At 43.5% G+C, this 13,304-nt stretch overlaps 1 protein-coding gene across 3 annotated transcripts in view; it reads right to left on the bottom strand.

Moving 5' to 3' along the window:
- LOC137318799 (coiled-coil domain-containing protein 102A-like) overlaps positions 1-13,304 on the bottom strand; it is a 533,993-nt gene that overhangs the window by 205,869 nt on the left and 314,820 nt on the right. For all 3 annotated transcript variants that reach the window (XM_067981441.1, XM_067981440.1, XM_067981442.1), the window contains exon 7: positions 3,065-3,235. In XM_067981441.1, the coding sequence (XP_067837542.1) occupies positions 3,065-3,235 (171 nt within the window). The remainder of the gene's footprint in view (positions 1-3,064; positions 3,236-13,304) is intronic.

The raw sequence follows: 13,304 nt of genomic DNA, 5'->3' as shown, positions 1-13,304 counted from the left end.
TGGCACTGTAAACTTTTTTTTTAGATTGCTGTTGGTATTAATATTCCTAGTAATATAAGTGCAACACCCATTAAGGTTTACTGTTTAAGGACATTCAGTTGGTGGGTGTAAGGACTGGGTGAGATGGTAGGAGGGACTGTAGGTGCATGGGGAGGGGAGGGATTCTTCAAGTGAAACTTTCAACTATTATATGCAGCCTTAGAGCTCTGACAGCTGACAACACTGCTGGACCTTGCTCGTCTTCTGCGCCCTCCACTTCCTGGTCTCCTTACTGTTCCTCCTCCAATTCTTACTTCTCTGACAGCTCCAAGGCTTGCCCCCTTTGCATAGCAAAATTGTGTAGTGAGCAACACACGACAACGAATCATGAAACTCACTCAGAGAGGTACTGAAGGACATCTCCAAACCGATCCAGCTATCGGAATCTTGCTTTTAAATCCCAATAGTCTGCTCTGTCAGAGCTCTAGTGGAAGCGTGGCTCTGATTGTAGCACTCCTCAGCGTCTGTGATTGGGTCCCTGATAGGAATCATGAGCTTCGTGGTCGGGGAATACCCCTTGCCCCCACGCAGCCAGCTTGACACCCCATGGTCTGGGTGGAAGAGGGGAAGGATTCAGGACTGGCGCAGGATGAAAGCATCATGACTACTGCCAGGAAACCAGGCACAGACCTACATGATTCTCTGTCATTGGTCACACACGACTTGAAGGTTCAAGGAATGGAACCCAACTTGTTATAGTACATTGCTGGTTGTTCCTGAGGAGCACGTAGGGCTACACGGGTAAAGTTTATAATCTCCTGCACCTGAGGACATCCAGCAATTCGGACAAATCTCATAGTTCTTTCCTCTTACTTGGCAACCTCTATGGGGAAGTTGATCTTGCCATTTAGCAAAGAGTGCATCTGTGACTTGATGGAACTGTGCTTATGTTGCTTTTGTCACCTGTTGCAGTCTAGAATGACCCAGAGGCATAAAAGTGGAAAGCAACAGTGACCTTAACAACCACAGGCAGGGCTGTGAATGCCCTGGTGCTGGGCTGCAGTTACTGCTGCGACAGGTGTCATAGCTCAATCACTGCCTTCCTGGTGAAACGGAACCACCTGACACATTGGTCCTCTGTCCGGCTCAGGTAAGATATGCGGTTCCTGAAGACAAGCATCGTGTAAGGCCTCCTGCGCCCTCCCCTCCGTTACCCTCTTCCAGCAGCCTCTCCGAATATGTACTGCCTTCCTTGCTGCTGCTCCTCATTCCCCAGCTCCAAAGACAGACCAAGCAGCACAACAATGTTCTAAGATTGTGCTGAAGCCAATTTTCACAAAGATTGCAGCACACCCTGAGACACACGCAGGACCCTTATTTAAATATTATAATTAGGCCAACGGTCTTTCAGGTGGCAACTGGGGACGTCTAAAAGTTGCCCGATCCAATATAGCAGCTGCCGAACTTTGGGTGCAGGTCGGACGCAGTAGATCGCGGCCCAATTTTAGTAAGCTTTTCCCTCATGTTATGGCCAATAAACTAGTGAAACTACTTTGAATTTCACCCCCCCCCCACACACACACACACGCACACACACACACGTGTGCAATGCCACGGAAGATTGACAGACTTTAAGGAAAATTTGCTCTGACACAGATCCTTAAGTCCTATAGAAAATTCCCTTGTTTGGAAAATGGCTTACAATTGCATTAATGCTGCATAGACATAATTCTTTGGTAATATAGCCGATGTGTTACTGCATTAGCATATGTGAGACCCTTAAACAAAAGCAACAGTCAGAATTTCATTTGCGTATAATTAACCAAACATTTGTTTCCTTTGTGAAGGGTACTGATCAGACATTTGTAAACAGATGAGATATTTCAAGCACAATCAATCATATTTTGCATAAAAGTTTTGCTACAACCACACAATAGGCTTAGTCCTTTGTGACAGAATGGCCCAGTTTCACATCCTTTCTCATCTAAAGCTGATCCACTGTTAATTAGAATAAGTTATTGCAATTCTGGATAGGTAACCATAGTAAAAACAGTGCTTGCTTAATCGGAAATACTTCACTGTCACGAGAATTTTCCTAATAAAAGTCTTCTCAAAAAGAGGGCTGAAAATGCATCCATCAGGAAAATGAACCAATCACAACAGAAACTGTTTAGTTGAATATAGAATGACTGGTGCAACTCGATAGCTTAAGTGGTGAATAGGAAAGTCATGTAGATCAGGAACTGCCCAGGTTCTATCCCTGGTCAATGCTGAGCTATGATGTGGAGATGCCGGTGATGGACTGGGGTTGACAAATGTAAAGAATCTTACAACACCAGGTTATAGTCCAACAATTTTATTTGAAAATCACAAGCTTTCGGAGATTATCTCCTTCGTCAGGTGAGTCACTCACCTGACAATGCTGAGCTAGAGGATCGTCATTTGGGTGGCAGTAGAGATGCCACAATTGGCCTCAGCTGACATGGGCTAGAGCGGGGAAAATTAGCTGGGGTTCCCACTCCTGTTCACTATCCAGTGTCACCACTGGAAATGTGCATGTGTGGGTGTCAAGTGAGGACATGACAGGCTTAGCTTGGCTGTGATGCCTCCTGTGCTGATATAGCTTACCAATATTCACACCTGAAGAATGGCCACTTAGTCAACATATCAGAGGATAACCAGTGCCTCTGAACCGTATCCCAGCAAATCAAAAACTTCAGGAGAGGAGCAGAAAAAACTGATACTAAGAAAAGCAATGGCACATGGTATAGGAATGACTTATAGAAGTTTGTGTAGCTCAGTTATTGATCTTAGCCATAACTGTCGTCATGATTGCATATAGAAACTAAAATATAATGTCAGATGCATTTGAAATTCATCTTTGATCAACCATCATAACATAAATAAATTACTTTTATTATATACCTCCAATCATGAAAGATGGCTAAAACCCTGAGGCTTACATTGTTGCAAAGGCAAGGTGGAGGTTCAATATGTTAACTTTAACTGCGTATCTTGTTACATCAGATTAATTACACAAAAATCTGATCATTTTCAATCTCTAATATCATGTGCTATCACATACCTCATCTTCTGCTTGTGCCAGTTCCTTTTTCAGTTCTTCAACCCGCAATCTTAACTTCTTCACCTCAGATTCATGTTGTTCAACTCTTCTATTGGAGTGAGAGAGTTCTGCCATCTTTTCTTGGTATTGCTTCTTCAGTTTATTGTGGGCATGTTGAAGGTCAGATAGTTCCTGGTGTTGCACAAAAAAAATCAAGCTATTAACTCAAGTATGTTTACATATTTTCTTTTTGTTCATAAACCTAAGAAAAGGCCGAGACCCATGATTCAGGTCATCAAACAACAGTTTTTAGGTGATGCTAAATTTGGGTTTTAAAAATCTGTAGATTGCAAGAGCAAGTGCAGACTGATGGAAGTAAGTCATTCTACAACAAAAACAAACACTGCAACAACAACAACTTGCGTTTATACAGCACCTTTAACATAGTAAAGTGTACAAAGGCGCTTCACAGGAGCGTTGTCAAACAAAATTTGACACCGAGCCACATAAGGAGATATTAAGACAGGTGACCAAAAGCTTGGTCAAAGAAATGTTTTAAGGAACGTCTTAAAGGAGGAGAGAGAGGTGGAGAGATTTAATGAGGAAATTCCAGAGATTAGGGCATTGGCAGCTGAAGGCACGGCTGCCAATGGTGGAGCGATTAAAACTGGGGATCATAGAATCATAGAATCATAGAAGTTTACAACATGGAAACAGGCCCTTCGGCCCAACATGTCCATGTCGCCCAGTTTATATCACTAAGCTAGTCCCAATTGCCTGCACTTGGCCCATATCCCTCTATACCCATCTTACCCATGTAACTGTCCAAATGCTTTTTAAAAGACAAAATTGTACCCGCCTCTACTACTGCCTCTGGCAGCTCGTTCCAGACACTCACCACCCTTTGAGTGAAAAAATTGACCCTCTGGACCCTTTTGTATCTCTCCCCTCTCACCTTAAATCTATGTCCCCTCGTTATAGACTCCCCTACCTTTGGGAAAAGATTTTGACTATCTACCTTATCTATGCCCCTCATTATTTTATAGACTTCTATAAGATCACCCCTAAACCTCCTACTCTCCAGGGAAAAAAGTCCCAGTCTGTCTAACCTCTCCCTGTAAGTCAAACCATCAAGTCCCGGTAGCATCCTAGTAAATCTTTTCTGCACTCTTTCTAGTTTAATAATATCCTTTCTATAATAGGGTGACCAGAACTGTACACAGTATTCCAAGTGTGGCCTTACTAATGTCTTGTACAACTTTAACAAGACATCCCAACTCCTGTATTCAATGTTCTGACCAATGAAACCAAGCATGCCGAATGCCTTCTTCACCACCCTATCCACCTGTGACTCCACTTTCAAGGAGCTATGAACCTGTACTCCTAGATCTCTTTGTTCTATAACTCTCCCCAACGCCCTACCATTAACGGAGTAGGTCCTGGTCCGATTCGATCTACCAAAATGCATCACCTCACATTTATCTAAATTACACTCCATCTGCCATTCATCGGCCCACTGGCCCAATTTATCAAGATCCCGTTGCAATCCTAGATAACCTTCTTCACTGTCCACAATGCCACCAATCTTGGTGTCATCTGCAAACTTACTAACCATTCCTCCTAAATTCTCATCCAAATCATTAATATAAATAATAAATAACAGCGGACCCAGCACCGATCCCTGAGGCACACCGCTGGTCACAGGCCTCCAGTCTGAAAAACAACCCTCTGCAACCACCCTCTGTCTTCTGTCGTCAAGCCAATTTTGTATCCAATTGGCTACCTCACCTTGGATCCCGTGAGATTTAACCTTATGTAACAACTTACCATGCGGTACCTTGTCAAAGGCTTTGCTAAAGTCCATGTAGACCACGTCTACTGCACAGCCCTCATCTATCTTCTTGGTTACCCCTTCAAAAAACTCAATCAAATTCGTGAGACATGATTTTCCTCTCACAAAACCATGCTGACTGTTCCTAATCAGTCCCTGTCTCTCCAAATGCCTGTAGATCCTGTCTCTCAGAATACCCTCTAACAACTTACCCACAACAGATGTCAGGCTCACCGGTCTGCAGTTCCCAGGCTTTTCCCTGTTGCCCTTCTTAAACAAAGGCACAACATTTGCTACCCTCCAATCTTCAGGCACCTCACCTGTTGCTGTCGATGATTCAAATATCTCTGCGAGGGGACCCGCAATTTCCTCCCTAACCTCCCATAACGTCCTGGGATACATTTCATCAGGTCCCGGAGATTTATCTACCTTGATGCGCGTTAAGACTTCAAGCACCTCCCTCTCTGTAATATGTACACTCCTCAAGACATCACTATTTATTTCCCCATGTTCCCTAACATCCATGCCTTTCTCAACCGTAAATACCGATGTGAAATATTCATTCAGGATCTCACCCATCTCTTGTGGTTCCGCACATAGATGACCTTGTTGATCCTTAAGAGGCCCTACTCTCTCCCTAGTTACCCTTTTGCCCTTTATGTACTTGTAGAAGCTCTTTGGATTCTCCTTTGCCTTATCTGCCAAAGCAATCTCATGTCCCCTTTTTGCCCTCCTGATTTCTCTCCTAACTCTACTCCGGCAATCTCTATACTCTTCAAGGGATCCACTTGATCCCAGCTGTCTATGCATGTCATGTGCCTCCTTCTTTTTTTTGACTAGAGCCTCAATCTCCCGAGTCATCCAAGGTTCCCTACTTCTACCAGCCTTGCCCTTCACTTTATAAGGAATGTGCTTACCCTGAACCCTGGTTAACAAACTTTTGAAAGCCTCCCACTTACCAGACGTCCCTTTGCCTGCCAACAGACTCTCCCAATCAACTTCTGAAAGTTCCTGTCTAATACCATCAAAATTGGCCTTTCCCCAATTTAGAATTTTAACTTTTGGGCCAGGGATGGGTAAGAGGCCAGTATTGGAGGAGCACAGAGATCTCGGAGGATAGGGAGGGGCGAGGCCATGGAGGGATTTGAAAACAAGAATGAGGATTTTAAAATCGAGACGTTGCTGGACCGGGTGTCAATGTAGGTCAGCGAGCACAGGGGTGATGGGTGAACGGGACTTGGTGCAAGTTAGGATAGGGGCAGTAGAGTTTTGGATGAGCTCAAGTTTATTGAGTGTGGAAGATGGGAGGCTGGCCTGGAGAGCATTGGAATAGTCAAGTCTAGAGGTAATAAAGGCATGGATGAGGACTTCAGCAGCAGATGAGCTGAGGCAGGGACGGAGGCGGGCAATGTTACAGAGGTGAAAGTAGGCAGTCTTGGTGATGGAGCGGATATGTGGTCGGAAGCTCATCTCAGGGTCAAACAGGAAGCCTAGGTTGCGAACAGGCTGGTTCAGCCTCAGACAGTGACCAGGGAGAGGATGGAGTCGATGACTAGGGAACGGAGTTTGCGGCAGGGACCGAAGAGAATGGCTATGGTCTTCCCAATATTTAGTTGGAGGAAATTTCTGCTCATCCAGTACTGGATGATGGACAAGCAGTGTGACAAATCAGTTACAGTGGAGGGGCCGAGAGAGGTGGTGGTGTGGTCGAGGTGGGTATCATCAGTGTACATGTGAAACCTAACGTTGCATTTTCAGATGATGTCACTAAGGGGCAGTATGTAGATGAGAAATAGGAGGGGGCCAAGGATTGATCCTTGGGGAACTCCAGAGATAACAGTGCGGGAGTGGGAAGAGAGGCCACTGCAGGTGATTCTCTGGCTATGACTGGATAGATAAGAATGGAACCAGGCGAGGGCAGTCCCAGTCAGCTAGACAACAGAGGAGTGGCTTTGGAGGAGTATGGTGTGGTCAACCGTGACAAAGGCTGCAGACAGGTCAAGAAGGATGAGGAGGGATAGTTTACCGTGGTCACAGACGCATAGGATGTCATTTGTGACTTAGATAAGGGCCGTTTCGTTACTGTGGCAGGGGCAGAAACCATGATTGGGGGGATTCAAACATGGAGTTGCGGGAAAGATGAGCATGGATTTGGGAGGTGACAACACGTTCAAAGACTTTGAAGAGGAAAGGGATGTTGGAGATGGGGTGGTAGTTTGCAAGTGCAGAAGAGTGCAGGAGGTGATAATGGCAGATTTGAATGGGAGGGGGACAATACTTGAGGAGAGGAAACATGGGGACCAGGAAGGGAAGTTGGGTTGTTAACAGTTTGGTGGGAATAAGAAGGGAGCAAGAGCTGCGTCTCATGGACAAGATGAGCTCAGAGAGAGCATGAGGGGAGATAGGAGAGAAACTAGAGAAAGATGCAAGCTCAGGGCTAGGGCAGTGGGGAACCTTAGGGGAAGTTTGGCTTGGTGGGGTAGGGGAAGGAAGGGAAGCAGCAAAGGCATCTGACCAGATGGTTTCAATCTTAGTGACAAAGAAGTCCATGAGCTCCTCACACTTGTTGTTGGAGGTGAGGGTGTTGGAGGCAGGGGAGAGGGGTATAAGAAGACTATTTGTGGTGAAGAGAAGCCAGGAGTTATCTTTGCAGTCTTGAGGTTCTTCAATGACTGAATCTAGCTCAATCTGATGTTCAGGGCCTTGTCTGGTACTGTAATGTCGTAGTTATGGTATTGGACTAGCAACCCAGTCAATGGTGCTTTAAATCCCACCATGATAAATTGTAAAATTGAATTCAACAAATCTTGTAATTCATGGGCTAGCAGCAGAAAACATGACCACAAAAGCAGAGGGATTAGCATAAAAATCCATTGGCTCACTGCAGTCCTCCAGGGAAGGAAACCTGCCACCCCTTCCTGGTCTGACCTACATGTGACTTTTAATGCCCTCTGAAACCACCTTGCAAGCCAGTCAGGTCAACGAGGGACAGGCAATAAATGTGGCCTGCATCACAAGAACAAATAATAAACAAAGTTCATTGATCATTTTTAGTCTCCTTTCGTCCATTACTTTGATCAAGAATATATCCATTTCCTTTTGATTGCTTCATCTGAGTTTGGCTCAGTTGGTAGCATTATTACCTCAGAGTGTGAAGGTTGAGAGTTCATGTCCAACATAAGGACTTGAATACATAATCCAAATCCACACTTCAGTGTTGTACTGAGGAACTGCTGCAGTGACAGAGGTGCTTTTTTTTGGATGCAACATTCAACATCTGTCTGTTCAGGTGGATGCTAAAGATGCCATCGCACCATTCAAAAGAAATAAGGAATTCTGCTGGTGTCCTGGCCAACATCGCTCCCTCAATTGATACTATGAAATGACTAATTAACAACATCTTGATCTCATTTGCTGTTTATAAGATCTTGCAGTGTGAAACTGGCTGTGATGTTCACCGACATAACAATAGTAACTGCACTTAAACAAAAGTAAAGCACTTTGGGATATTCTGAGGATGTGATTAACTGCTGCATAAATGCAAGCCCTTTCTTTTCTTTTATACTTACTGCATTAAGTTAGTCCAACTGAAATTTTTAAGAAAGTATTTTCAGTTATAACAAACAAGCGAGTAGGTTAACATTCTTTCACATCTGATAATCTTCAGAGAAATGTTAGCTCTTTTTAAAACTTTACCTGCATTTTTAGAGAACAGTGCCAAAGCAACCTTCTGATATCCCACAAGCTATCACACAAAAGACATCTGAACTATATGCAATAGATTAATAGGAGGGATCGGAGACGGGCTGCCATTGTTTATGGGTCACTTGGAAGTGTTCACAGCTGCACTCTATTTTTACATTTTATTATTTTCCATCTGATAAATGGGCCAGATGAAATGTATCCCAGGTTGTTAAAAGAAGCAAGGGAGGAAATAGCGGAGGCTCTGACCATCATTTTCCAATCCTCCCTGGATACAGGTGTGGTGCCAGAGGATTGGAGGGCTGCTAACGTTGTACCGTTGTTTAAAAAGGGAGCGAGGGATAGACCAAGTAATTATAGGCCAGTCAGTCCAACCTCGGTGGTGGCAAATTATTGGAATCGATTCTGAGGGACAGGATAAATTGTCATTTAGAAAGGCATGGGTTAATCAAGAACAGTCAGCATGGATTTGTTAAGGGAAGGTCATGTCTGACGAATTTTATTGAATTTTTTGAGCAGGTAACAAGGAGGGTCGATGATGGTATCGCGTTTGATGTAGTGTACATGGATTTTAGCAAGGCTTTTGACAAGGTCCCACATGGCAGATTGGTCAAAAAAGTAAAAGCCCATGGGATCCAAGGGAAAGTGGCTAGTTGGATCCAAAATTGGCTCAGTGGCAGGAAACAAAGGGTATTAGTCGACGGGTGTTTTTGTGACTGGAAGGCTGTTTCCAGTGGGGTTCCGCAGGGCTCAGTACTAGGCCCCTTGCTTTTTGTGATATATATTAATGATTTGGACTTAAATGTAGGGGGCTTGATTAAGAAATTTGCAGGTGATGCAAAAATTAGCCATGTGGTTGATAGTGAGGAGGAAAGCTGTGAACTGCAGGAAGATATCAATGGATTGGTCAGCTGGGCAGAAAAGTGGCAAATGGAATTTAATCCGGAGAAGTGTGAGGTAATGCATCTGGGGAGGGCAAACAAGGCAAGGGAGTACACAATAAATGGGAGGATACTGAAAGGTGTAGAGGAACAGAGGGACCTTGGAGTGCATGTCCACAGATCCCTGAAGGTAGCAGGACAGGTAGATAAGGTGGTTAAGAAGGCATATGGAATACTTTCCTTTATTAGCCGAGGCATAGAATATAAGAGCAGGGAGGTTATGCTGGAACTGTATAAAACACTGGTTAGATCAGAGCTTGAGTACTGTATACAGTTCTGGTCACATTTCAGGAAGGATGTAATTACACTAGAGAGGGTGCAGAGAAGATTTAGGAGGATATTGCCAGGGCTGAAGAATTTTAAGCTATGAGGAAAGATTGGATAGGCTGGGGTAGTTCTCCTTGGAACAGAGGAGGCTGAGGGGTGATTTAATTGAGGTGTACAAAATTATGAGGGGCCTAGACAGAGTGAATAGGAAGGACCTATTTCCCTTAGCAGAGAGGTCAATAACCAGGGGGCATTGATGTAAAATGATTGGTAGAAGGATTAAAAGGGAGCTGAGGAAAAGTTTTTTCATCCAGAGGGTACTAGGGGTCTAGAACTCATTGCCAGAAAGGGTGGTAGAGGCAGAAACCCCCAACACATTAAAGAAGTACCTGGATGTGCATCTAAAGTGCCGTGACCTACAAGGCTACGGACCAAGTGCTGGAAAGTGGGATTAGGTGGCCCATTTTCGGCCGGCACGGATATGATGGGCTGAATGGCCTCCTTCTGCACCTTAAATTTTCTATGATTCTATTCTATGAAGGATTATGAATTGATTTTGATTGATCTTCTGAAACCAAGATAATGATATAAAATGAAGCATCTCATAGTTCAGAAATTAGGCTTTAGCATTCAATACAAATTAGAGTGAAAAGTACAACTGTTTAATTCCCCCATTCCACTGAGTTATCAATCACACCTGTGGCTTCCTTAGGAACAAGGAGGAAAGGAAATCTGGGGAAGATCATTTCCAGATCAATCTCAAATAGCTCCTGGTATCTAGCCTAAGAGTTAGATTGGTAGAGGCTTGGCAGCAAGTCACCCAGCATCTGCCTTTCAATCCAAGTTGATGCATGGGATATTGAAATCAGAGCTAGGGGAAAAGAAAATGAACTTTAAGGAATAAAAGGGCAGGTATGTTTATCAAAACGACAGAGTGGTTTTAATGGAGGATTTTAACTTGCATATTGATTGGGATAAGCCGACGAGCTCATATCAGAAAGGTAACAAATTTCTTGAGTGTGTTCAGAACAGCTTTCTGCAATAAAATGTCCTAGAACCAACAAGGAGGCAGGCCATATTAGATTTAATAATGAGTAATGAGTCAGATTTAGTTCACAGCCTAATGGTGCGTGAACATTTATCTAATAGCGATCATAATATGATCGAGTTCAACATTGTGTTTGAAAGGGAGAAACCCGTAACAGCTACTAAGATTCTAAATTTAGGTAAGGCCGACTTCAATAGATTGAAACAGAGACTGTCCACAGTAAACTGGGCAAATCTGTTAATGGATAAAACGACAGAAGATCAATGGGAGGTGTTCAAAAAGAATTTATCGTGACACAGAACCAGTTTATACCCCTAAGGGGCAAGAGCTTTACATGCCAAAAATAAGCCATGGATGACATAAGAGGTAAAGGGCAACATAAAATTAAAAGAAAACGCATACAAAAATGCAAAAAATAGCACAGATCGTGGCGACTGGAAGAGCTACAAAGAACAGCAAAGGTTGACGAAACAGATAGTAAGGGATATCAAAAGGGGAGTATGAAAAGAAACTTGCAAGGGATATCAAAATCAACATAAATTTTTTTTACAATCATATTAGGAAAGAGAGAGTGATCAAGAGCAATGTGGGCCCCTTAAAAACTGATAATGGTGATATTGTAAATGAAAATAAGGAAATGGCAGACATGTTAAATAATTACTTTGTGTCAGTATTTACAGTAGAGGAAGAGGATCGCATGCCGGATAACCCAAGGAAACTAATTTTGAATCAGGGACAGGACTCACCATAATTAACGTAAGCAAATTAACAATAAAGAAGAAAATAATGGCACTCAAGAGTGACAAATCCCCAGGACCGGATGGTTTCCATCCCTGTGTTTTAAAGGAAGTAGGTGAGAACATTGCAGAAGCTCTAACTATAATCTTCCAAAGTTCTCTCAATTCAGGAACCGTTCCTTTAGATTGGAAAATTGCAGCTGTCACTCCGCTATTTAAAAAAAATGAGAGGGAAACCAGGGAATTATAGATCAGTTAGCCTAACATCTGATTGTCGGGAAATTACTGGGGCATGATTTTAGCCTGGAGAAACGGGTGGGTGGGGCGAGGGGGCAGTAACAATTGCAAAAATCTAAAACCCACACCTAACCCACCTCCAACCCATCCATTTCCAGTTTCCATAAGGGCGGGATGAGGGGTGGGCAATCAACCCGCTCTTAGGAGGCGGGTCGAGCATTAAAAGCTTTCAAGGAGGCTGTGAGCCTCCATTTTCAAAGCTTTTTTGATTTTAGCCCCTAGGGACCGGGATTCCCGGACCTTCTCCTTCATGCCACGTAAGAGGAGTGCTATAAAGGCACTTACCCGAAACTACAGGTAAGTGCCTTTATAGCACTGCTTGTGAGCCCAGAAGAACAGGAATGCTTCCCCCGGGCCCAACAAGTCTACCTGCAGTGACCCCCCAACGATCTCCGACCCCCCACCCCCACAATCTCCGACCCCCCCACTATCTCCGACCCTTCCCGTGCGATCAAAATCGTAAAGACGTCTGGGAAACCCATACTTTCCCAGGAATTCCACCCGCCCCCTGCCGGCTCCGGGCGAAAACCATGCCCCTAGAGGCTATAATTAAGGATAGAGTGACTGAACACCTTGAAAATCTTCAGCTGATCAGAGAGAGCCAGCATGGATTTGTGAAGGGTAGGTCATGCCTGATGAACCTGATTGAATTTTTTGTCTTTGGATGTTGTTTAAATGGGCTTCCAGAAGACATTCAATAAAGTCCCTCATAAGCGACTGTTAGTTAAAGTTGAAGTGCATGGAATTGAGGGCAAATATTGACCTGGTTAGGAAATTGGCTGAGCAGCAGGAGACAGAGAGTAGGGATAATGGGCAGGTACTCAAATTGGCAGGATGTGACTAGTGGTCTCAATTATCCACTGTATTTATTAAAGACGTAGATGATGGGATAGAGAGCCACATATCCAAGTTTGCCAATGACACAAAGATAGGCAGCATTGTATGCAGTGTAGATGGAAGCATAAAATCACAGTGAGATATTAATAGATTAAGTGAATGGGCAAAACTGGCAAATGGATTTCAATGTGGGCAAGTGTGAGGTCATCCACTTAGGACCTAAAAAGGATAGATCAGAGTATTCTCTAAATGGTGAAATGTTCCTAAAAATACAAATAAGACTATAGCTCAACTAACCATGCTTGTCACCCAAATCACAATAAAATTAATCTGGATTTACAAATGACCTTAAAGCCAAGTACTAATGAAACATCCACTGGTGACTATTATCTAGCATGTTCCATACTTTAATACAGTACACATTACTTATCCAGTGTTCCCTAATCAAGAAGTACATACAGTTATACCTTGTTTACATTGACGTTACTCTCATTTGGTTCTTGTTTGTTATATAAATCTACTTGCATTACACTTCTTGTATGGCTCCCAAAGACAAGGCCCAGGGTATTTATTTTATAGTCCAGGTTTTAGGAGAAGAAAA

The sequence above is a fragment of the Heptranchias perlo genome, chromosome 3 (genome assembly GCF_035084215.1).
Source record: "Heptranchias perlo isolate sHepPer1 chromosome 3, sHepPer1.hap1, whole genome shotgun sequence".
NCBI classification, from domain to species: Eukaryota; Metazoa; Chordata; class Chondrichthyes; order Hexanchiformes; family Hexanchidae; genus Heptranchias; species Heptranchias perlo.
This window is presented reverse-complemented; position numbering and strand designations above follow the sequence as displayed.